The sequence below is a fragment of the Bos javanicus genome, chromosome 10 (genome assembly GCF_032452875.1).
Source record: "Bos javanicus breed banteng chromosome 10, ARS-OSU_banteng_1.0, whole genome shotgun sequence".
In the NCBI taxonomy this organism is placed as follows: domain Eukaryota; kingdom Metazoa; phylum Chordata; class Mammalia; order Artiodactyla; family Bovidae; genus Bos; species Bos javanicus.
Genome location: NC_083877.1, coordinates 25,496,604 through 25,522,636, shown reverse-complemented (window position 1 = coordinate 25,522,636; position 26,033 = coordinate 25,496,604). Strand labels below are relative to the sequence as shown.

The following is a 26,033-nucleotide window of genomic DNA, read 5'->3' as shown; positions in this document are numbered from 1 at the left end:
GCACAAAGAGGTTATATAACTTGCCCAAGGTCATAGCTAATGAATGGCAGAGCTGAAAGCTCTTAACTCCAAAATATACCCTACTTAGTGATTTTAGGGTACTGGCTTTCAAAAGTGTATCTTTTGGGTACAGACCTGGAAAGAAATCTGAGATGGAGGGTGGGTAAATAACTAGATGGGGAGAATAAAAGAGTTCTGAAAGTCTAGGGTTAATCTCTAGGATACATTTTAAAGATATTGGTGTCAATGCTTCCCAGCCAAAGACCATTAGGAACACACCTATAGTTGGGCAAGTTTGTTTTTTTACTGTTGTAGCTAGAAAAAGTGCACACCATGGGCATCTCGCTAAGACTGTGTTAGAAAGAGTCTATCATAGGATTTGGGCTTCAGCTGGGTGATTTTGGGGAGGCTCCAAGGTAACAGAAATTTGCTCTAGACTTGGTACTGTCAGAAAGCAGGGACAATTTTGTGTTTTGATATCTCAGTAAATCTTATCTACAGGGAGGCTAGACTAGAGTGAGGCTAAAGCTGTAACTGGGAAAGCAGCAGCAGTCACTCATGTTAGCCAGGAGAGAGTATGTTTGGTATTTTGTGGATGAGACAGTGACCTTGTTTTTGTCTGAGCTGAAACAAAAGTATGCAGCAGACTTCTTTGGTATCACTCTGTCATGGTCTCAGAGTGGTCTTGTGTGATGTTGGCGTTCTGTGAGATTACATCCAAAAGCACAATAACAGGGCCTAGCTGTGAATGTGGCTGTGAATGCCAGGACACCTTCAAACAACACTGAGGACTAGCTATGTCACACCAACTTCCCAAAGTCAGCAACAGCTTTTTGCATTCTTCTTGGTAACCCCCAAGAGTGGTTCAGAGTTTCATTTAGAATTTACGAGATTGCAGGTTTCTGCTGTATGTCATCACACTTCAGAGTTGGGGATTCTTTTATATTGTGGAGAACTTGAGAATCCAGTGAAGTCAGATGGTTACATGGGCCAAAGGATCTTGTTTCTTGGTTGATAACCAAAAAGTACTTGAGGTTATAGATAGTAAGTGACTAAACTGGATACTATCCCCTCTGACTCTGGGCAAGTTACCTAGCTGTTTAATGCCTTGATTTCTTTATTTGGACATAATGATGCATAATAATAATAATTGCTGACTCCTCCAGGACTTCCCTGGTGACTCAATGGTAAAGAATCTGCTGGCCCATGCAGAAGATGTGGGTTTGATCCCTGGATCAGGAAGATCCCCTGGAGAAGGAAATGGCAACCCACTCCAGTATTCTTGCCCCATGGACAGGGGAGCCTGGTGGGCAAAAGAATGGGACACAACTTAACAACTAAACAACAAACTAAACTAAACTACTGTGCTTACAAACTAAACTAAACTAAACTACTGTGCTTACAAACTAAACTAAACTAAACTACTGTGCTTACAAACTAAACTAAACTACTGTGCTTACAAACTAAACTAAACTAAACTACTGTGCTTACAGTGCACCATCACTAAGTCCTTTATATATATTAACGTATTTAATCCTCATAAAAATACAATGCATGCGTGTGTGCTAAGTTGCTTCAGTCATGTCATACTCTTTGCAACCCTATGGACTGTAGCCTGCCAGGCTCCTCTGTCCATGGGATTCTCCAGGCAAGAATACTGGGGTGGATTGCCATGCCCTTTTCCAAACAATTTAATGAGGCAGGTACCTGTATTTATAGATGAGGAAACTGAACCCAAATGGTTAATGACATGCCCCAGGCAACGTAGTCAGTGTCAGAACTGGCAGGCGGTGGGACCACAGAATCTGATGGTAACATTTAAAAGTATGATTTCAGGTCAAGATAATAAATAGTGATTGACTATCCATTGTAGGTAATGCTCAGTGTACCCAGGGGGACTAATACAGGAATAATTTTTAGAGTGAGCATATATAGAGGAATGTGTGAACAGTTGGGACTGGAGAAGTAAATATTAAAATTTCTACTTATATTTAATTATCTCCTGTTAACTTAGTACTTTTATGGTTTATAATGACCATGATGTATTAATACAGAAGACTGTACATATAATTTAAAAATAAATGTACACAATTATATATATAGTCTTCTATATTAATACATCATGGTCACTGGGGGCAGAAAATTAATTTTTATATCCGAGATCAATTCAGATTACTTGCCACCAAATAAACTGTAGAGATAATCGCTGTCATAGAAGAAGAAGGTAGGATCGACCAGCTCTCCTTTTGCCCACAGGATGAGAACAGCCTTGCTCCGGTTAACCGCCTCAGGCCGGGGCCTGCGGGCCGAGGCGGCGGCGGCGGAGCCAGAGCTCCGGGAGCCCGCTAAACGGCGGCGGAACGCAGAGTGGCGGCAGCGCCCCCTCAAGCACCAGCGTGCCCCGCTGCCCGGGCTCCAGCTGCAGTTCCAGCGCGTCGGCCCCCCTGCTCCCCGCCGCACCCAGCCTCGCGTCCACGCGGGACACAGACAGCTCCACACCGCCGGGGCACCGGAGGCAGAGAAACCCAAAAGAGGTGAGGCTCGGCGCCAAATCCCCGACAGAGTCAAAACGCTGGAAGGATTGATTTGCCAGCCACATTTTCCTCCTACTGCTGTATTCCGCCCACCACCCCCATTTTGCTCTTTTGTTCTCGTTCCTCTCTATTCTCCAAAATCTTTTTTTTTTCCCCCTTGAGTAGGATGTCAGGTTCAAAATTCTCACTTCACCATGCGGTTCTATTGAGAGGAGAATCAGACAATGGAAAAGGGAAAATTGCTGGTCAAGTTTTGTAGGGATCAGAAAACAGATAACTTTGATGACCTGCTCAGGTGTGAGTGGCAGTGATCTTAAGACCTGCCCCTCTCCTGGGACTATGGGACTCTGGGCAGTGATTTATGCCTCTAAAATTGGGGTTCTTCATCTTTTGGGGGGAAAGAGACTCCTTTGAAACCATGAGCAAAAGCTAGGCCTCCTCCCAAGAAAACTGCTCATATACATAGACAAACTTTGCATACAACTGCGTGGGTTCAGAGATTCCCAAAGCCCATTCCTGAAGTCCAGGCTGCTAATTGAGGAGCTGCAGTTTCTCCTCTTCCTGTATCCCAAGTGGCTAAGTATCTCTGACTGCTATGGAACCCAGTGTTCAATTAAATACAGTGCTGTATGTGCCTCCTTCACCTGGCTTACTCATCCCCTTTTAGGTTAATGGAAATAAGGTGTCTGGGCCCTGGGGACTCAGTGTTAGGTTTTGTTTAGCACAGTTCTATATTTTCAAGGTCCCTTCTTGAGCCAACAAAATCTTTGTGTAAACAGCTAAAAGGAGAAAAATTAAAAAAATTTGTTTGAAGTTCAGCTCAGTTTAACTTCAGCATTATAGAATACCAATTATATACTAGGCACTAGAAACAAAGATACATAAGAGTAGACACACAGTCCCTGCTCTTTCTTCTTCCCATTTATTCTTGCTTACCCAAGAGCCTATAGTCCTGCTAACTTATTAAATCATTAGTGCAAGAGTAAAAACTGAGAACCCCTCCTCTGGATCATTGGTCATATAAGGACTTCCCCCAGGTCTCAAGTCTCCCTACCTTCAGGACTTGGGGTTCCATTTCTAGCCAGAGTTTTGGAGAAATCTTCTTGCCAGAGGCTGCATCTTCTGTCTATAAACTTTCAGAGTCAAGGGACAGGCTGAGCTACACAGCCCCTCCCACATTCAAGGAACATGTGACAAATGAAAAAGCCAGAGGTGAAGTAGCCAGTGAACCCAGCGAACTGTGAGTTCTCTTCTTTTATCCTGTGCTGTTACTCTTTCACCTTTAATTGGAAAAACTTCATTTGGGGAACAAGTGAACCCTGCCACTTTTGAGTCGTTCCAGAAAGTCATCCCTAAGTCAAATTCCAACTTCATTGCTTAAAAATGGAAAATAAGCACCTATCTTCCAAGGAAAGGAAAATAAAGGCCCTTTCCTTAATTGAAGATATTCCTTCTCCCTACACTTCCCCCTTAGGTCATAATTAACTTATATTTCTGTTTGACACTGGAAACCTACACTTTGTAAGATTATCCTCCACACATGCCAAGATTACTAACTCCCCTAATTAAAAAAAATATATATATATGAGAACCTAGTTCTAAACCCCTATAACAGGGGTTTCTATTTATTCTTTTTGTGTTTAATGTTCCTAATTCTAACAGGAAAATCTCTTTTAGCAAAGTCATATAATTATGACTAAGCTCATTAGTCTATGCATGCCCAACAGTGGCCACCTTATGACCAGCGATACCATGCAAGTGGAAGAACCACCCAAGTCTCCTGAGAAAATGTGGTCCAAAGATGAAAATTTTGCACAGAGAAGCTCTTTGGAGAGTACTCAGAAGGCCACAGAGCTTCGGTAAGAGTGTGGAATTCCATGTCCCAAATGAACTGAAAAAGATTCTGCTTGGCACCTTTCACCCATCTCAGGGGAAGAGAGAATGTTTGGGATTAAATTCACACTGAGAAGTAGACCTTGGAGGCACAAGTGGATTACAGAATCGATTAACTTGAAAGGAATATTTATGTATAATAAAAGTTTTGTTGCTTCACTTTATAGAAGGAAAAATATTTCATCCTTATCACCAGATGGGGGTTCTCAGCCCCCATTCTGCTTCAGCCCCTGGAAAGCTTAAAAAAAGACTTAATTTTTTTAGAGCAGTTTAGGTTCACAACAGAGTTGAGCATAAAGTAGAGAGGTCTCCCCGTCTCATCTTCCCCGCCCTCCCCCACACACCCAAACCTCCCTCATTGTCAACATCCCACAGCAGAGGGATACATTTGTAACAATGGATCAATCTACAGGGACACATCACAAAAATCACCCAAAGTCCATAACTTACCTTACGGTTACTCTTGGTGTTGTGCATTCTCTGGGTTTGGACAATTATTTAATCCCGTGTCCAGTGTTATAGTATCGTACAGAGTAGTTTCACTGCCCTAAAAATCCTTTGTGCTCTGCCTGCTCATCCCTTCCTTCCCCCTTCCCCCTGGCACCACTGCTCTTTTTACTGTCCTCATAGCTTTGCCTTTCCCAGAACTTCATCTAGTTGGAATCATACAGTATGTTGTTTTTTTAGATTGGCTTCTTTCACTTAGCAATGTGCTGTTAAGTTTCCTCCTTTTCATGGCTTGATAGTTCATTTCTTTTTAGCACTGAATCACATTTCATTGTCTGGATGTATCACAGTTTATTTAGCCACTCACCTATTGAAGAACATCTTGGTAGCTTCCAAATTTTGACAGTTATGAGTGAAACTGTTGTAAAATCCACATCCATGTTTCTGTATGGACATAAGTTTTAAACCTGAAGGCTTAGCCACAGATGCCTGTGTCCCACCCCAGAGACTCCCTTTCAATTAATTGGGGGAGGAGTTGAGACAGTGTTAAGATTAAAGATTGCACCAGATGATTCTAATAACCAGCTAGGCCTGGAAATCGCTGACACAGAGTGTAGTGAACCCAAATCCTCCCCTAGTGCCTTTCAAATAATATAGAAAACATGGTCTCTTAGGTTCAGAAATAACGATCTTCCTTTGTGTCCCTGTCCGTACCCACAGAGGGGAAAGGTCCTTAACACTCTCCATTCACAGATGGTATTTTAGTACTGTCTTCTTTCTCCAGAGCTTCCATTAAAGAGAATATACAGCTGATTCGACTTAAGAAGCTCTTGCATGAAAGGAATACCTCTTTGGCAGTGACAAAGGCACAATTAACAGAAGTTCAGGCCGTGAGTTGCCATCTTCAGCTGTGCTTTTTTTGGGGGGGGGTGAAATCAATTAGTTAAGAAAATTGTGTTATTTTCTCCATTTACACGTGGGAGACCAGAAAGGAAAGAAGCTGAGTTGCTTGTCAAAAGTCACAAATCCACAGGTGATGTTCAAATCCAAGCCTTACAACTCAAGCCCTGCCCACGAAGGTGGAATTAAGTGGGGGCAACTTGTGTCAGATTAAGTTCCAAGCCAGAGACCACAACCAGAGTTTAACTAAACTTGGGAAGCCAAGAGCAGTCATAGGGGAGAGGAAGGAAACCAGGTTACTGAGCACTTTCTATGTGATGGACTCTGTCCTAGGTACTTAGAGTCATCTAAGCCGGACAACAACCGTCAAGGTAAGTTTAACAGGTAACATTTAACAGGTGAGGGAACTGAGCCACAAAGAAGTTAAATAACTTGCTCAAGTTATAAAAATAGTAAGAAGAAGAGCAGAATTTGGGTCCAGGTTTATCTGGAATCAAGGTTCACACTCTTCTCACTACCATGCAATAGAAACTTATACCTGAATGGTAGAAATAGGGCATCAAGAGTCTAATAATAATAATAAATTGGCACCATTATTTTACTGAATAAACATTTATTGACTACCAGGAACTGTGCAAAGCACTGGATACAAAGGTTAAAAAGATAATACAGCTCCTTCCTTCAAGGAACTTGTAAAAGTGAGAAGACAAGATGTAGACAAGTACAACTATCGCCAAGCAGGGCATGAGAGGAAAACAAAAGGGTCGTTGGATCCACCGGAGGATGGGCTGCAGGATCTGAAGAGGATTCATAAGGGATTCTACTCCTGAGCTGAACACTGACAGTTTAGCACATGTTAATGAGTGTGCAAGAGAAAGAGAAGGGCTTTCCAGAGGTAGAGTGGTGTAGGCCAAGGCACAGAGGTGAGAAACATCAGGGAGCAGGTCATGGAGCTCTTAGCAGGAATTTAGACTTTATCCTATAGACAGTGGAGAGCTGCAGAAAGGTTTTAATCAAGTTGATCATCAGTTTTTTCCCCCAAAGAGATCAGTTTGCCTTTTTTTACATGTCCAAAATATTTTGAAATACATTTTAATAAAGAAATGATACTTTCAAAAAACTATTATAAAGTACTGCTGCTAAGTCACTTCAGTCGTGTCCGACTCTGTGCGACCCCATAGACGGCAGCCCACTAGGCTCCTCTGTCCCTGGGATTCTCCAGGCAAGAACACCGGAGTGGGTTGCCATTTCCTTCTCCAGTGCATGAAAGTGAAAAGTGAAAGTGAAGTCGCTCAGTTGTGTCTGACTCTTCGAGACCCCATGGACTGCAGCCTACCAGGCTCCTCCGTCCATGGGATTTTCCAGGCAAGAGTACTGGAGTGGGTTGCCATTGCCTTCTCTGATTATGAAGTACTAATAATAATTAATTCTGAGTAGTGGGATTATAGATGACTGTTATGATAGTACTTATACTTTTCTGAAATTTTGAACTTCTCAAAAATGACAAAACTACTAGGAAAGATGACCTGGCAGCTGCGTGAATGATAGGTTGGCTGGTGTAAGACTGAAGGCAAAGAAATCAGCAAAAAAGATGAGTGCAGTGATCCAGGGGATTCAGGATGTGGGTCCCAACCAAGGCAGTGAAAGAGGCTCACAGAGAAAGGACTGTGTTAGAGGTCCAGAACTAGAAGAATAGACTTTATCACCAAAGTAGAGTGGTGAGGGAAAAGGAGAAATAAGAGATAACTCCTGCATCTCTAGCTTGGGTGATTAAATGATGGTGGTGCCATTCAGTGAAATTAGCTACAGTTGGTTCTGCCCTTGGTATGTCTGTTTTAATGAGGACTAAAGGCATCTTTGGGGCTTCCCTGATGGCTCAGCAGTAAAGAATCTGCCTGTAATGCAGGAGGCCCAGGTTTGATTCCTGGGTCGGAAGATTCCCTGGAGGAGGGCATGGCAACCCACTACAGTACTCTTGCCTAGAGAATCCCATAGACAGAGGAGCCTGGCAGGCTGCAGTCCTTAGGGTCTCAGAGTTGGACACAACTGAAGCAATGTAGCACAAAGGTATCTTTACAAGGTCAACCTCCAAAACTGTATTTTGTAAGAACTGTGCATATGCATGTATTCTTTTGAGTTGAATAATTTTGGTAACACTGAAAGGATGGGAAATCTTGGCAGGAAGATATTTTAAAATCATATGGGTAAATAGCTAATTTGTGGAATTATATATTTAAAAAATCCATCCATTCCTCCATTGCATTGAAGGAAAAAAGGGAGAAAGCCATTCTAAATTGAATATCCTTACTCATATTAGTGGTAAAGATGACCTAAAGTGGTGAATAATTTTTTTTAATGTAGATTTTACAGTTTGTTTTTTCTAGTCATATTTTATTACACATACACTAAGATAAGTTTTCATCCTCTTAATCTCTATCAGTGACATGAGGTCAGTAGTACAGACTCTGGAGTCAGGCTGAGGTATAGCTCTCCCTCAGTCTCTTGAAAGCTGTGTGATTCTGGGCAAGTGACTTAGCTCTCTGAACTTTGAGTTTCTTAAAGTTTAGATAATAGTACCTCTCAGATTTGCTGTAAATATTAAATGACATAATATATGTGAAAGAATTACGATGATCATAATATAAGAGATAATGAAACAGACGGTAACATGTAACACATAGTAATTACTCAGCCAATAATAGTAGCTGTTGCTGTGAGTTTGGTTATTGTTGTTATTTCCGTTTCCAAAACTGTAAAGGGACCTTTCTGAAGCATGATGAGTAAAGAGATAGCACCTAGTTTAAAAATAAAAATACTTTTTTCTTGGAAAATCCACCAAGTGCAATGCAGATTTGCATAACTGACCCTTGTAAAGAAACTCCATAATCTATTATATTCACAGACTGCCTGGCAAGCTAGATCAGGGATAGGAGCAGCAGTTAGTAAACAGGCACACAGATTGACTTGATTTATGGGAAATGTTTATTACATCTTTTAAAATAAATATTTAAACATTTGTATTACAGAGATAAACATCAAAATAAATATCAACTTGGTATATCAATAGAATAACATCTATTTCTTTCTTTCAGGCATATGAAACTCTGCTCCATAAGGTACTTAATAAAGATTCCTTAAATCTCTATTTCTTGATAGTCAGAGGAATGAAACCCAAATGAATCTTCAAGTAATGTAACACCAGAATTTAGCCAACTAAATCAAACATGTTATTTTTATTAAGACAAATGATACTGTCACTATTATCAGAAAATACAGATTGCATTGTTTTCACAAAAATTAAAATATAAGGTCTGAGTTAAGAAATATTTGAAACAGTATTTTTGAGCCTATTGCTACAGAGAATTTTTCCCAGGAGTAGTCCTCTAGCATGCCTGAGGTGGTGAGATACAGCAAAATTGTTGCAAACCTTCTCTGGTGTTATTAAATATTTGTACCTCTGTGAGTGGGGTACAGGTGAAGCTAGGTAAATGTCCATGATTAAGAGTCACTAAAGTCGAGTTCCTTGCATGATCAGCCACAGCTGTTCCTTTCAGAAGGATCCATCAGAAAAATGCATTTAACTTCTAGAGTTAACATGTCACTTTGCTAGGTGCACAAAGGGAAACATGTCATCATAAAAAGCATTTAAGTGTCTTAGAAGATAAAGGCAATTGAGAAAGGTGGCACTTTACTTAGAATTAGGGTTGAGTTTGAACTTCAGGAAAATCAAGGCTCCAGTGATGAATTAGTTTCCCAGAGTGGAAAATCCTCACCAACAGGGAAATGATACTTTCTGAGAAATGCTAGGGTGAGAAACAAGGTTGTTTTACAGTGCAAAGGACCACGCGTTAAATCAGAGCCCTTCTTTGAGACATCCATTAGGGAATGCTGATGCTGGGGTTGTTGGTTTCTTTTTTTTGTTGGTTTCTTGAGACCCTTCCTGCTGAGTGTTATAAACATTCCCAGAGCAACTTTCCTTTTGCCCCAGAATCAGGGAATCCTGGGCGCAGCCCACAATGCCCTCCTCAGCCAGGTGAATGAGCTCAGGGCAGAGCTCAAGGAGGAGAGCAAGAAGGCTGTGAGCTTGAAGAGCCAAATGGAAGATGTGTCCATCCTGCAGATAACCCTCAAGGAGGTAAATAACAATAATTGAAAGATACCATCAATTTTATGTTACATCCCAATTTCAAAGATGTTAAAAAGTGTATCTGAGCAAAAATATGGGTATTTTTCTTTTTTTCAAATGAGAAAAATGAGGTTCTAAGTGATTAAATAATTTGCTCAAGATTACAGTATTGTAATGGTGTAAAACTAGAAAAAAAAAAAAACAAACTGGGATTTATATTTACATCTGGCTTTCCTGGTGGCTTAGTGGTAAAGAATCCACCTGCCAATGCAGGAGACACAGATTTGATCCCTGGGTTGGAAAGATCCTCTGGAGAAGGAAATGGCAACCCACTCCTGTTTTTCTGCCTGGGAAATCTAATGGACAGAGGAGCCTGGCAGGCTACAGTCCGTGGAGTCACAAAAGAGACGAGCATGACTTTGCAACTAAACAACTATTCTCCAAAGTCTTTTCTCTGTTATAACGTTCTGCTGTTTCCCTAACAGTAGAAACCCAGACATCATGAAAACTTAATTCAGTAGTACGCCTCACTCCTCATTCCCTGCCACAAGCAAATATCTATTTATCAGGGTTCTTATCCTGCCCTTCCCCAAGAGCTCGCAGTACAGTGTTTGTTTTAGAAGCCCCGTGTGCACAGGTTTCCAATGAATCAGAAGACTCTACTGCCTTTTCTCTTTAAGAAAGGATTAAAAATCACCCCTGCTGTGCCTGCTTCCTCGCTCGAAACATCTCCCTGTATTTACATGGCTCCCTAATCCCCAGAACCACTGTTGAGATGGATAATACTGTTTTGTAAATCCCTGGCTAACTGTCAAGTCATGATGCAGGCTCAGGTTCTGTATAAAATGCAAAAGAAATGTTTTTATTAACAATAAAAAATTTAATTCAGAGAATCCTCATTATTTCCAATAATTTCTATCCCACCTTAAATTGCTTCAGGTCTTTCTAGTTGAATGGATCTTCACAGACATGGAGATGAACATTGAAAATCTCCCACACAAGTCCCCACCCCACAACAGAAAAGGGAGAACTTGTGCAAGGCAATGGATTTTAAAATTTTATCTCAAGCATTCTATTATCATTCTTAGTTTCAGGAGAGAGTTGAAGATTTGGAAAAAGAACGAAAATTGCTGAATGACAATTATGACAAACTCTTAGAAAGGTAAGTACCAAGTTTAGATCTCAGAACATTGTTATAAAAAAGTTATAGAAAAGAGCAATCTGAATTTAAACAATAAAAATAATTCCTAGTCTTGATAAGGACACAGGGAAACTGGTACTCAACACAGTGAGAATATAAATTGACAGACTCTTTTAGGAAGAGAATTTGACCTTATCTATCAAAATGTTAAAGGTACATCTCTTTTGTGCCAGATAACCCATTTTTTGGAAACAAAAACTAAAGAAATCCTCTTGTGTATATGCAAAGATACCTTGGTAGTAAGAATGTTAAATATTCCTGCATTGTTATTTTAATCTGTAAAAGTAAAAAAAAAAAATGGAAACAGTCAAAATTTCCTCTGAGAGGGACTGACTACATAAATCATGTTGTACCCCCACACTGAAATAATATAAAGTTATTAGACCTATATGCCTAAGATATACTGTTAAAAGAAAATACAAATTGCAAAATAATGTGTTGTGACTTAAATTATGTCATGTGTGTGGATCCACAAACTTTTAATGAGATGAAAGGACTGAAATAGGGCTTTTCTTCTAAATATCTCTGTATCATTTTAATTTTTCACAACAAATATATATTCTTGTATTTTGAAATTAAAAATACTGTAAGTTTTAAAAAATTAAACATTCCTTCTGACTAACTTAAGGAGAGCAGGGTATAAATTGGAGAGGTTGCACGGGAGCATCCTGGGAAGAACTGACACTCTTCAATTCAGTGAAATAAGATAGTGTCAGCCTTACCCACTTTGAAGACTCCCTGTGACAAACATTACTGTTGGCCTCTTCCCTTCATTATTCATAACATTATCTTCTCAGATCATCATGTAATATATGGGCAGAAAGTGCCAAGAAATCTCAGGACTAGCTTAAACAAGTTGTTTTTAGACCACATTTATTAAAATGATAAATAGGAAAAAGACATAAGTAGAAATAATTGCTTGATTACCAGTGTCAACTTCACTTGTGTAAATAATCAGAAACTGTGTGTTTTACACTGAAGATGAGTCTGCCCTGTCATCTAGATAAAGTGGTGTTCAGGATGCAGTCACTGAGAATTTAGTTCCTGCCCTACAGTAGTAATTTACAATCTAATTCAAAGGTGAGCGTTCTCTAAACTAGCCACTGGTGAAGGTAGACAGAGGAGTAAGGGAAAAAGGAAATATTCTGTTCCTTATTTCTAATCCAACAGGCCTGAGAATGTCTTGGTATACAGTTCCCTGCCTAAAGCAAGCCATCATGTTGGAGAAGTTCCCTGGGAAATAGATAAGACTTGGGTTGTTTGCTCAGGGGGTTATTTGAGACTTAAACAGAAGTGATACTAAGCAACTCAGTAGGACCCAAAAGTTCCGAGGCAGTTGGTAAATGACAGTTACAGAGAAAGCAGGAGCAGAAAAAAACATGTAGGGAAATGAATGATGAACTAGGTCCAGGAGATGCTGAAACTGTGTAATAAAGACGTCCTATCACCCAACTTTGAGTGTCCATCTGACAACTGTCCTCTCCCTCCTTACTTGCTGCCTGTTTTCAGCATGCTGGATAGCAGCAATCAGCCTCAGTGGAGCCATGAGCTTGGAGAACAGCTACAGCAGAAAGTCTCTCAGTTGCAGGATCAACTGGATGTTGAGATGAAGGAGAAGAGAGAAATCTTACTTCAGCTCTCACAAGAGAAAGGTAGGTCTCTCTCAAATGAGGCATCCTCTACATCTAATAGGGGAGAAAGGAGCTTGGCCCAGCATTTCTCCAACCCCATCTCTTGATCTTATTTGTGTGTGGGGCGGGTTACTGGATAATTAGACTAAGAACATTGGCAGTCAGATCAGATTCACAATCAAGGAAGCATGACACCTACCTCACACGTATACTTTTCCCTACATGATGACTTTCCATGTGAGAGAACACCACGTCTTAATTTGTAATGCTTTAAACTATTTATTGAAAGTATTGAAAATGAATTTTTCTGCCTTCTCATCAGTCATTTTAGGATGGTTGGAAGGTATTTTGTTTTCTTTTTTAGCATCTGATACCTGAAATTGAGAAGCAGATTATTGATCTTCATTACCGCTGGCATTTCCCCCTGTCTTAATTCTTGGGTCACAGTAGTTACTCTGAATATTTTTAAGTAGTGTCAAAGAGACCTTTGTCTCCTCTCTTTTTGCTGGCCTGGACCTTGATATTTAGTCTTATCAAATTTATATTTCATCAAATTCTAGTATATTCACATGACAGAGTGGAGGAAAAGAAATATGACATCAAGAAAAATAGAGACAAGAACCATAAAATAATAAAGCTTAGGAGTACGTGCTAAGAATCCCTGTAGTATGTATGAAGTACGAGTGAGGTCTTGTGGGTAATCTAATGTGACCTCCTCTCTAATCCCTGATAGTGAAACGATCAGTTTAAATGGTGATCACCTTCCTTCCCTGAAACACACATAGAAATGTCCAAATGCCCAGAGTGGGTGTGGAGGTGGGTGTCACAGGGAGCCAATAGCCTAGAAGTCAGACCGAGCTGGGGAAGCATTGAGGAGATACTGTCAAAAATTTTGGACTACCTAGTCAGTCAAGTGGCTCTGATTTTTGCTGTGGTGGTATTGGTACTCCATTCCGTACTATAGCTCTGCTGATGTGTTTTGTTGTTTTTGGAGTCCAAGTGTCAACTCAGGGTCAATAAGCTAGAATCCCTTTGTAGAAATCAGAGAAAATTACTTCTTTAAGGGCAAGCTTATAAAATGAATTAAACATTAGTGGGAAAGTGTAATTCACACTTGGGCCAACTTTAGCGTGGTTGTTGGTAACAGAGTTTCAGCTTTCTGTATTTTTTTTCCTCAGCTCAAAACAAAGATCTGGAGCTTGAGGTCACCAGCTTGCTTCAGAAGCATAAACAGGAAGTAGAGGATCTCCAAAATATAAGCACATTTTCCCAATCTCCTGACAGGCAATCTGCACCAGCCACTCACCCAGCTCTATTTCAAGAGACCATTCAGATACAGGTAAGAACATCTTTAATCAAGCGAGTCTCCTCTACAGAGGGATCCCTGGCAAATATCTGCTGAAAAGATGAAGGGACTAGAAAACTCACCAAATAACATTTTGTCCTGATTGAGGACACTGTTTGGAAGGGTATGAGAAGGTTAAGAGTAGAGACAGCCTCATGAACTGCACAGATTTTTCCCACACTGTACAGCTCATAAGCTTTAGAATCTTTTCTAGATGAGGATTTGCAATGATCTGCTGAAGAGCAAACATCCATTGGAGGTTGTATAACTTGCTCACTGCTTCTGTTGAATGTGAGTAACTAGCGTAGAGAGCCTTGTGAAGTAACACAGGTTCTCTTCTACATTTTGAAATAGATTCTGCTGCTGGTACTTTATGATTACCAGCAGCTACTTTAGACAATAGTTATTACTATACTACCATATTTATACTCTGTTTTACCAATGCTTTTTCCTCTGTAGCCCTGTGAACCAAAAAACCAGGAAGAAAAAAAACTGTCCCAGATGTTAAGTGAGTTGCAAGTATCGCATGCAGAGACCACATTGGAACTAGAAAAGACCAGAGACATGCTTATTCTGCAGCGCAAAATCAACGTGTGTTATCAGGTGCAAAGAAAGATGGTACAGGAAGGGGATAGATAAATGGGCACACAGGAACCACATATGAAGCAAGACCCAAGTTTCCAGGGCTGTTGCAAGGTGATATGCTGTATTGTGCAAACACAAATAAACACAAATGTGCTGTCTTTTGCCCTTGAGGGCTCACACATGTCCATGGCACCTTAGCAATAGAATCAAAGGGGCCAGCTAATGAAAATGGCAAGTGGGAAGCTTCTGGGTTCAAATTTTGCCAGTCCCAGGAAAAATACTACCCCTTGGCACAAACAGCACAATTGGTCCTGGAGGGGTCTGTAAGGAACCCAAGCCTTTTTCTAGTGATGAATCTGCCCTGCTAAGGAGATAGTGGAGTCTCCTTTCCTTTGCCCACCAAGTACCACCTTTTTATCTGGGCCCTTCGGTTCTGGGCCACTGAGATAGCAAAGTTCAGACATTATTTCGTTTCAGGAGGAACTGGAAGCAATGATGACAAAAGCTGATAATGAAAATAAAGATCACGAAGCAAAACTGGAGAGGTTGAATCAACTCCTAGACCTCAAGAACAAGCGTATCAATCAGCTGGAAGGTATTTTAAGAAGCCATGGCCTTCCAGTATCTGGCAAGTCTTAGTAGTTTGTTCATTTCACCTTAGGATCTGTCACACGGCTAAATGCCTCTGCTGCCCCCTGCACCTGTCGAGAGGGCCCTCTGTGTCTTGGTATATGACTTAGCCCTCCTGTTCTTTATCCTGTCATCTTTGTTATTTTAATACATGGCCAGCAGCTTCTTTTCCTGCATCATATCAGGGTATTTTCTCTGATTTCTCTGGAGATTTTCGACAGGGCCCAGACACTGCAGAATCTACTCTGAAAATCAGAGTGTATCACTGTTGGTCCTAAGGTGAGTGAGGGCCTTCTCTCGAGATTGTTTCTTGAAGCCAGGCCTAGATCACAGTGTTTGTGAGATAATAGAGCTTCACCACTCCTCTTTCATCATCTCTTTCTATGATTTCTCTCTGAAAGTTCCTGAATTCTTTGTTGCAGTTTGTGGATGTCTACAAAGCAGTGTAGGTGGCTGGATACTGATGCAAATTTTATAATGTGACACTTTCTATGTTTAGTCCAGTTTACTGGTGACCAGGATCTGGTCTCCAGCCTTACATGGTGAGAAAATTGGCTTTATTATTACACTCAGTGGTGAGATACCCGACTCATATTAACCAAATGCACTGAAGACTGAGATTTATACCAGAATGTTAATTTGTCATTCTAGGATAGTGGCTCTTTCACTGCTGCCTTGAGAATATGCTCAGGGAATATGCAACTTTTTTCTGGGAAAGCAGAATCAGTAAGGACACTGAGTGACCATGAAACTAGAGTAAAGGGAGGTGGGTCATTCTGCATGACTTATGCATACCAGGGTAAGTCTGCTAAAAGGTCCCTGCCAAGTAACAAAGGAAATCCTTTGTATTGAAATTCTCCTGTCTTTCAGATTCAGATCCTTTCTGTTAAAAGGTCCCTGCCAAGTAACAAAGGAAATCCTTTGTATTGAAATTCTCCTGTCTTTCAGATTCAGATCCTTTCTCCCAGGATAGTGCAGTATAATACCCTTACCTACTTCTGAAGATTCATTTGCTTTAACTTATAGTTCCTTCATTACTGATAAGGCTAAAGAGTTTTTGATTTGTTTACCAGTTATTTGTATTACTTCTTTTGAGACTTGCCTGTCCCTCCCCTTAACCCTTTTCTTAATAGTGTATTATTAATTTTTAGAAGCTCTTTATATGCTAGAATTATTAACTCTGTATCATGTAATGCAAATTTTTAATGTTGTCTTTAGTTATGTTAATCTTATCAATTAAGAAACTGCTCACTAGTGCCTGTATTCCACTTCTTCTGGGCAGGAAGACATTCTGATGTACCCAAAATATCTTTCTTCTACTAGTTTACCTCTTAAAATAGAACCTTTATCATCAACACACCATGACAACTCAGATACTCCAATTTGAAGCAGACTATATACCATCTCAGGTTGGTTGGATATGGGAGGTAACGCACAGATTTAGTGGACTGTCTCACATATCTTTATTTTATATCCCATTGCCAATATTTTAAACCTCTTTCCAGTAAGTGCCCTCCCTGATTTTTACTCTATTACTCTTTGATTTAAAGTGGATTTTTTGGCCTTCTTACAATGAAATAAAATTCTTAACAGAATGAAGAGTCTTGTGGTTGATCTGACTGGAAAAGAGGAATCATATCTTAATGGAGCCCAGAGTAATGTAATAGACACTGACTGTAACTTGCTTGCTATTCTCTCCAGGGCCAATATCCCAAACTTTTGGAAATATCTGCATTTTGTGTTTCTTGTGCTTCTGTAATGAAATTATCAATTAATTCATAGGATGCTGCTGTAAGCCAAAACAATGTCATCTATGGATGAAATTGTGCCTCCAGTGTTAGCAGTGTAACCTCCTGAGGTTAGCATTTACTTTCCAATTTAGTTAAAATAGGCATTGGATTATTTGGCCATCAGAATCCAAAGCACCAGGTTGTCATTCTGTTGCTTTTCTTTTAAAATCACATGGTTTCCTGAAATAGTCACAATCTGGACTTCCACCATGGGTTTTATTCTCTTTCTACCTTCCTTTACCTTAAGGAAGAAACTTCTACCCTTTAATGGATAGGCAGTTTTCTTTCCCCTCTAGAACAGCTTAAAGACGTGGCTTATGGCACCCGACAGTTGCCATTATGTCTGAAACCACTGCCAGCCCATGAAAATGAGGATAAAGTGGACATTTCTCCATGGCATCAGAGTGAGAACCTTTTTGAACTGCACATCCATCAGGCCTTTCTGACCTCTGCTGCCCTGGCTCAGGCTGGAGACACTCAACCTACCACCTTCTGCACCTATTCCTTCTATGACTTTGAAACCCACTGTACCCCACTAGTTGTGGGGCCACAACCTCTCTATGACTTCACCTCCCAGTATGTGGTGGAGACAGACTCCCTCTTCTTGCATTACCTTCAAGGGGCTTCAGCCCAGCTTGATCTACACCAGGCAATAGCCAGTGAGCACCACACCCTTGCAGCTGGATGGATTTGCTTTGACAGGGTTCTGGAGACTGTAGAGAGAGTCCACGGCTCTGCCACACTTACTGGTAAGTGCTGTCAACCTCCCGCAGTTCCCAGGATTAATGTGGTGTTTGCCACAGTGCTGGTGGTTTCCCATTTTCTTCTCCCTTTATTCTTGATCCTTGCTGTCTGTATCCTCTATGCCTCTCATACTTTCTGCTACCCAGGAACTGGTGGAGAAGTCTTTGGGGTGCTAGAGTACTGGATGAGGCTGCGCTTCCCCATAAGATCCAGTCTACAAGCATACAATAAGCGAAAGAAAGCCCAGGCATACTTGGCAGCCAATGTGCTTGGAGCCTGGGAGGCCCAGAAGGATGAGGTGAGAAAAAGGATGAACCCATGCATCTCAGAGGACACTCAGTCAAACAGCTCTTGAGAACAGTTCAGTCTTCCACTCTCGATAAGTACTTGTTGAATGTGAATGAAAGATAAAAACTGTCACACCACAACTAGTCTAGATCCTTCCCTTGGTCAAGCTTGAGTTTGAAATGAAATCATGCCCTTGGAGCTAGCTACATCTCCTTTCTATAAACAACATGGCTTCTCTGTTCCACTGTCTAAGATGAGGCCTGAGAGCCACCATATCCCCAAGAGAGTTATCTGCCAGAGCCAGTTTGAAGGCAGGTGAAAGTCATTGGCTAGGCATCTCTGTTTCCCAGTCAGGATTCAGCAGTTCTTTAGGTCATAGCTTTTCCTCATCAAAGGTTCTGGGTTTCACCTGCAATGAGTCTCTCAGCCTGCCCTTTTCCTCAATCCAAGACCAACATCTTTTCAGCCCAGATCGGGGACCTGGAAGAATCAGAATGAGCTGCGGGTGGAAATCATTCGATGCTGTGGCCTCCGGAGCCGATCACTGGGAGCCCAACCCAGTCCTTACGTCATGTATCGCTTCTTTACCTTTTCTGACCATGACACCACCATCATTCCGGCCAGTAGCAATCCCTACTTCAGAGACCTGGCTCGATTCCCAGTGCTTGTGACTTCTGACCTGGATCAGTATCTGAGGCGGGAGGCCCTCTCTGTGTACGTTTTTGATGATGAAGACTCAGAGCCTGGCTCGTACCTTGGCCGAGTCCAGGTGCCCTTGCTTCCTCTTGCACAAAACAAATCCATTCAAGGTAGGAGTTCAAGGTTATTACATCTTTATGCTCTCTGCCCAGTGTTGTCTCCCTGTCCTAATTCTACTTTTCTTGCTTGGAATAGTCTCTCTTAAAACTCACTGAGAAGATTTGAGAATACTGTGAAGAGCAGCAGAGTAGAAGACTTAGAGCCTTGCTAATTATATGAAAACACTGGCTTCTGCTGCTGCTCTTCAGCAACAGAAGGAAATCCCCGAGTGGGTAGACCCACCGCTCTGCAGTCCATACCTCTGTGTCTGAACCAACATTTTCCATCTCTGTAGTGCTTTCTAGTATTCGTTTTTACTTAAGGTCTATTATTTCTTGGCACATGGCTAGATATCAGATTTTAAGTTGTGTCTGTAACATTTCATCATAATTCTCTTGCTTCTTTTAAACATTAAATTCAAATGAGTCTTCCATGCCACACCATGACAAATTTCTTGGATTCTCTCCCAACCCAGTATGAAGCTGAACTTCATGCTACCTTATCCTACATTCATACCCAGGGCTGTACAGGTTGTACAAGAATAGTCAACTCTCTGATTGCAGTCTGTGCTCTTATTAGGAAGTGTGGATGGTTACAGCCAATATTGACCATATTAAAAAAGCTTTGTTCTAGAAAGTATGTGAGGCCTCCCTTCTCCCAATATCACGAGTGCTTAAAAAAAAAAAATAAGCTGACTCTTCTGCTCACAATTCATCCTTTGCCAAAGAGAGGCAATGTGAGCCATCTGTTAAATTAATCAGTGTTACAAAGCAGAAGTCTGACATTCAGAAAAAAGCCATTTTGCTTAAGTCTTCTTGGTTTTTGTTATTTCAGAAATAGGGGCCACAGGTGTAGATAATGGTTTTCTTAGTATGCCTAAGGTGTAGAAACTGTTTGGTAATAGTAGAAGGTGCTCTTGTTTACTGACTGGGTGACTGACAACAAGCAAGCTATATCTCTCCATGCATTTTTGACTATCCCTTCCTGAACCTGGAGATACCAGTCTTCCCCAATAAATATTTTGAGTAGCAGAAGTAAATATTCTGAGTGATTATGGATATTCACTGATATTTTATTTTGCTTCTGAGTGTATTGGCATCATGGTTATTTGATTGATGTTAATTGCAAACAAAACGTGAAATTTAAACTGGGGAAGTCATAGGTAAGGTTGTGATAAACGCTCACGTGCCTACTTTCATGTGATCAGATTTTATTAATATCTGTGTGTCTCTCAGGTGATTTTAACCTCACTGACCCTGTGGGGGAACCCAATGGATCTGTTCAGGTGCAACTGGATTGGGGGTCTTGCTACCTACCCCCAGAGAACTTCCCAAAGCCAGAAGCTCAGAGTGAGGAGGACACCAGGGATGGTTTAGAGACATCAATAGAAGAGGAAGAAGCTTCCTTTCCTCCCCAGGTAGCAAATCTCCCCCAATCCTGTGGGGAAGATTTGATTTGAGGAAGACAGTATTACAACTGGGGTAAAAGAAATTCCTTGTGAATGCCATGCATGCGTGCTAAGTCACTTCAGTTGTATCTGACTTTGCAACCCCTGGACTGTAGCCCTCCAGGCTCCTCTGACCATGGGATTCTCCAGGCAAGCATACTGAAGTGGGTTGCTGTGCCCTCCTCCAGGGAATCTTCCTGACCCAGGGATTGAATCGGCAGTTCTTTTGGCTCCTGCATTGGCAGGCGGGTTCTTTACCACAAGCACCACCTGAGAAGCCCGTGAATGTCATGTTCTGCAACTTTAATCTGAAGCATTCATGATGCCATAAGGCTATGGATAGAACAAAATGCTGGGTTTTATTGTAGGGAGGGAAGAGATGGCATATCTCCGCTCCATGGCAAGAGATAAATGAAGTCTAATGCTGGCTCACAAATCTCTTTCTTGATTATCATGGCTGTTAAACTCATCTTGTAAATCTGTCTCTGATCCTTCTACTTAGGACCAGATGGTATCTATTGATACTCCCACCGAAGCTGGCCAGTATCAAGCTAAAAGAAAACCTCCTCAGGTGGGAGAAAGAAAGGAAAGGGAACACCAGGTTGCAGGCTACTCAAGAAGAAAACATGGCAGAAAAACAGGCCTCCAAGGAAAGAACAGAATGGAGTATCTTAGTCATAACCTCTTAAATGGAAATACACTACAGGTAAGGCCTTAGAAACCCCGAAGAATGAAAGTATGGGTCGTAGTGTCCCCAAGTATATTATTCTCAGAGGTAGAAGCAGAAGCAGGCACACAAGATAAGTGATAATCACGGCTTTTTGTGGTGAGCGTGTATTTCCACAAACATAAGTAGTTTAATAAACCTCTGGAGTGTTCAGTTCTTTTCAATGTAATTTAATTTAACAGATTATACACTCTGTAATTTATGCTTAGAGATATAGTACCACAGTCCCAACTAGGTCACTTCAACTGTAATCAAAATAAATTAAAAAGCAAGTATTTATTGAACACCTATGTGTTTGATACTACCTCTTCTTCATAGGAAACTGAATTAAAGTTACTATGTGGTCTGAAATATATACACACATACATATATGAAATTATAAATATATATTATATGACTAAGTATATATATTTATATTGTATTATATTAATTATAATTATGCAATATTAAACATATTAAATTATAATTATACAGTATACTTATTTACAATTATAATTGTATCTGAAGCAGGTGAAATACATTGAATGGAAATTCTCAGGGCTTAAGATCTCCACAGATCATGTTTTAAAAAATCAGCAAAAGGAAGAGGAAATGACATCATCCTATTCAGCACAGATACTAAAGGAAACCCCACATCCTGTGAATGGTATTGTCTTTTTAAAATATTATTTTCCTTTGTAATCATTGGATTATTTTATAAAGCTGGTTATTTACTTTCTTCTTTCATCTTCATTGCTAAACTTTTCATGATCAATTGTATTGGAGACTCTAGGCTCAGTTTTATGTTACACGTGTGCTGGTTAGGCCAACCAAGCTGTCATTCTCTAAGAAAGTAGCTGTCTGTGTATTTAAAGCTAGCTAGCCAGCTTAACATGAGAAACGCTGGGCTGGAAGAAGCACAAGCTGGAATCAAGATTGCCGGGAGAAATACCAATAACCTCAGATATGCAGATGACACCACCCTTATGGCAGAAAGTGAAGAGGAACTCAAAAGCCTCTTGATGAAAGTGAAAGTGGAGAGTGAAAAAGTTGGCCTAAAGCTCAACATTCAGAAAATGAAGATCATGGCATCTGGTCCCATCACTTCATGGGAAATAGATGGGGAAACAGTGGAAACAGTGTCAGACTTTATTTTTCTGGGCTCCAAAATCACTACAGATGGTGACTGCAGCCATGAAATTAAAAGATGCTTACTCCTTGGAAGGAAAGTTATGACCAACCTAGATAGCATATTCAAAAGCAGAGACATTACTTTGCCAACAAAGGTGCGTCTAGTCAAGGCTATGGTTTTTCCAGTGGTCATGTATGGATGTGAGAGTTGGACTGTGAAGAAAGCTGAGCGCCGAAGAATTGATGGTTTTGAACTGTGGTGTTGGAGAAGACTCTTGAGAGTCCCTTGGACTGCAAGGAGATCCAACCAGTCCATTCTGAAGGAGATCAGCCCTGGGTGTTCTTTGGAAGGAATGATGCTAAAGCTGAAACTCCAGTACTTTGGCCACCTCATGCGAAGAGTTGACTCATTGGAAAAGACCCTGATGCTGGGAGGGATTGGGGGCAGGAGGAGAAGGGGACAACAGAGGATGAGATGTCTGGATGGCATCACTGACTGGATGGACATGAGTTTGAGTGAACTCCGGGAGTTGGTGATGGACAGGGAGGCCTGGAGTGCTGTGATTCATGGGGTCTCAAAGAGTCGGACATGATGGAGCAACTGAACTGAACTGAGTTACTAAGTAATCCATGAGAAAGTGTTTTGAGTCCATATAAATATTCTTCATCAGATTTCACCTAATAATTTTGGCATTCATTTATGTGGATTTTTTTGCCTGAATCAAATGACAAGATGTTTGCAAAGTATATTGCAAATTTGAAAATGAATCAATAGAAATGATAGAACTGCTAAATACAGAAATTTATGAGGAAAAGAGATGGGTTGAAAGCAGATTAGACAGAACTAAAATGAGAATTGGTGAAAATATCCAGAATAAAATGAGAGACTACAAGATGGAAAATACTACAAAGGAGAAGAGAGAGAAAATGAGGTCTAAGCTGTACTAGGGTCTCCCCGGGAGCTCAGTGGTAAAGAACTCACCTACAAAGGAGGAGACGTGGATTAAATCCCTGGTTGGGGAAGATCCCCTGGAGGAGGGCACGGCAACCCTCTCCAGTATTCTCGCCTGGCTAATTCCTGAAAGAAGAGCCTGGCAGGCTAAGTCCATAGGGTTACAAAGAGTCAGACATGACTGAAGTGACTGAGCATGTGTGCATGCAAGCTGTACTTAAATGGAAAAGAGAAACAAGGGGGAACAAAGGCAATAAAGTGGTGATGACTTGGAGTTTTCCAGAATTCATAACAGGTATTAATATTCAATGAAATGAAACTCAAGCAGGATAAGTAAAAATCAAAATCTAGACATATCAGAGTAAGATTGTGGAAAATAAAATCAAAGAGAAAATACCAAAAGTATCCATTTAAAAGAAAAACAGCCATGGGTGCACTGTTGTTAAGAAGGACAATGACATCAAGAACGACAACCATAGTCCCACTTCTTATATTTCTCATAATATTTGCCTTTATATTTAGGTGCTCCTATTTGTATTTAGGTGCATAAAATGACAGTGAGGTCTCTCAGTTATGGCCGACTCTTTTCAACCCTATGAACTGTAGCCTACCAGGCTCCTCTGTCCATGGGATTTTCCAGGCAAGAGTACTGGAGTGAGTTGCCATTTCCTTCTCCAGGGGATCTTCCCGACCCAGGGATTGAACCCAGGTCTACCGCATAGCAGACAGACACTTCACCATCTGAGCCACATAGCATTACAATTGTTATATCTTCTTGGATTGATCACTTAATCATTATGTAGTTAATCTTTGTCTCTTGTAACACTCCTTATTTTAAAATTTATTTTGTCTGATGTGAGTACTGCTACTCCAGCTTCCTTTTCTTTGTTTGTTTTAATATTTATTTATTTGGCTGCAGTGGATCTCAGTTGTAGCATGCAGGATCTTTAGTTGCAGCATGTGAACTCTTAGTTTCAACATGTAGGATCTAGGTCCCTGACTATATTGAACTCAGGCCTCTTCATTGGGAGCACAGAGTCTTAACCACTGGACCACCAGGGAAGTCCCAACTCCAGCTTTTGATTGATTTCCATTTCCATGGAATACCTTTTTCCATTCTGATGGGAAGATATTGGAATGGAAAGACACACTCCATTCCAATCTGTCTGTGTGTCTCTAGATCTGAAGTGGGTCTCTTGTAGGCAGCATATATATGGGTCTTATTTTTGTATACATTCAGTCTTTTGGTTGGAGCCTGTAATCTATTTACTTTTTAAGCAATTGATTTGTAGTTATTGCTGTTTTGTTCATTATTTGGGGGTTGTTCTATAGCCTTTTTTTTCTTTTTTTTGTTCTCTTCTTCTGTGATTGAATTAATGTATTTACTATTATGTTTGGACTTATTTTTCTTTCTTGTGCTTCTATCTATTATAGATTTTTGATTTGTGGTTACAATGAGGTTTTTGTATAGCAATATGTGTGTGATTTAAGTTGCTCATCTCTTAATTTCAAATATATTTGTTCTCTCCTCCTCTTACAATTACTGTTTTTGATATCATATTTTATATCTAATTGTTTTATATATCCCTTAACTGCTTTGTTGTTCAGTTGCTAAGTTGTGTCTGACTCTCTGCAACCCATGGATTGCAGCACACCAGGCTTCCCTGTCCTTCACTATCTCCTGGAGTTTGCTCAAACTCATGTCTATTGAGTTGGTGATGCCATCCAACCATCTCATCCTCTGTCACCCTCTTCTGCTCTCAGTCTTTCCCAGCATCAGGGTCTTTTCCAATGAACCTTGATTTCCTTTAGGATTGGCTGGTTTGATCTCCTTGCTGTGCAAGGGGCTCTCAGGAATGTTCTCCAGCACCACAGTTCGAAAGCACCAGTTCTTTGGTGCTCAGCCTTCTTTATGGTCCAACTCTCACATCTATACATGACTACTGGAAAAATCATAGCTTTGATTAGACAGACCTTTGTTGGCAAAGTGATGTCTCTGCTTTGTAATATGCTGTCTAGGTTTGTCATAGGTTTTCTTCCAAGGAGCAAGTGTCTTTTAATTTCATGGCTGCAGTCATCATCTGCAATGATTTTGGAGCCCAAGAAAATAAAATCTGCCATTGTTTCTTTTTTTTTTGCCATCTATTTGCCATGAAGTGATAGGGCCGGATGTCATGATCTTCATTTTTTGAATGTTGAATTTTAAGCCAGCTTTTTCATTCTCCTCTTTACCTTCATCAAAAGAGTCTTTAGTTCCTCTTTACTTTCTGCCATTAGGGTGGTATCATCTGTATATCTGAGGTTGTTGATATTTGTTGTGGCAGTGTTGATTCCAGCTTGCGATTCACCCAGCCTGGCATTGCGCATGATGTACTCTGAATATAAGTTAAATAAGCAGGGTGACAATATCAGTCTTGACGTATTCCTTTCCCAATTGTGGGTATATATGATTTTACTACTTTTGTCTTTTAACCTTCCTACTAGTTTTGTGTATGGATGATTTCCTAACTTTACTGTGTATGTTTTCCTTTACTGATGGATGAGTTTTTCTTTTCATAATTTTCATGTTTCTAGTTGTGGTCTTTTCTTTTTCACTTAAATAAATTTCTTTAATCTTTCCTGTAAAGCTGGTTTGGTGGCACTGAACTCTTAGCTTTTGATATCTATAAAGCTTTTGATCTTTCCATCAAATCTGAATGAGAGCCTTGCTGGATAAAACATTCATGGGTATATGTTTTTCTCATTTGTCACTTTAAATATATCATGTCACTCTCTTCTGGCCCGTAGAGTTTCTGTTGAAAAGTCAACTGATAGCCTTATGGAACTTTCTTTGTATGTTATGTGTTGCTTTTCCCTTGCTGTTTTTATATTCTCTCTTTGTCTTA

At 40.5% G+C, this 26,033-nt stretch overlaps 1 protein-coding gene across 1 annotated transcript in view; it reads left to right on the top strand.

The window, feature by feature from the left end:
• The first annotated feature begins 2,209 nt into the window (after positions 1 to 2,209).
• RPGRIP1 (RPGR interacting protein 1) overlaps positions 2,210 to 26,033 on the top strand; it is a 45,595-nt gene continuing 21,771 nt past the window's right edge. Inside the window, 15 exon segments of the mRNA XM_061430543.1 lie at positions 2,210 to 2,329; positions 2,331 to 2,534; positions 3,677 to 3,774; positions 4,262 to 4,393; positions 5,659 to 5,764; positions 8,867 to 8,890; positions 9,763 to 9,909; positions 10,989 to 11,062; positions 12,611 to 12,753; positions 13,911 to 14,071; positions 14,537 to 14,680; positions 15,140 to 15,290; positions 20,148 to 20,329; positions 20,862 to 21,065; positions 21,594 to 21,732. Of these exon segments, the coding sequence (XP_061286527.1) occupies positions 2,258 to 2,329; positions 2,331 to 2,534; positions 3,677 to 3,774; positions 4,262 to 4,393; positions 5,659 to 5,764; positions 8,867 to 8,890; positions 9,763 to 9,909; positions 10,989 to 11,062; positions 12,611 to 12,753; positions 13,911 to 14,071; positions 14,537 to 14,680; positions 15,140 to 15,290; positions 20,148 to 20,329; positions 20,862 to 21,065; positions 21,594 to 21,732 (1,981 nt within the window). The 5' untranslated portion in view covers positions 2,210 to 2,257.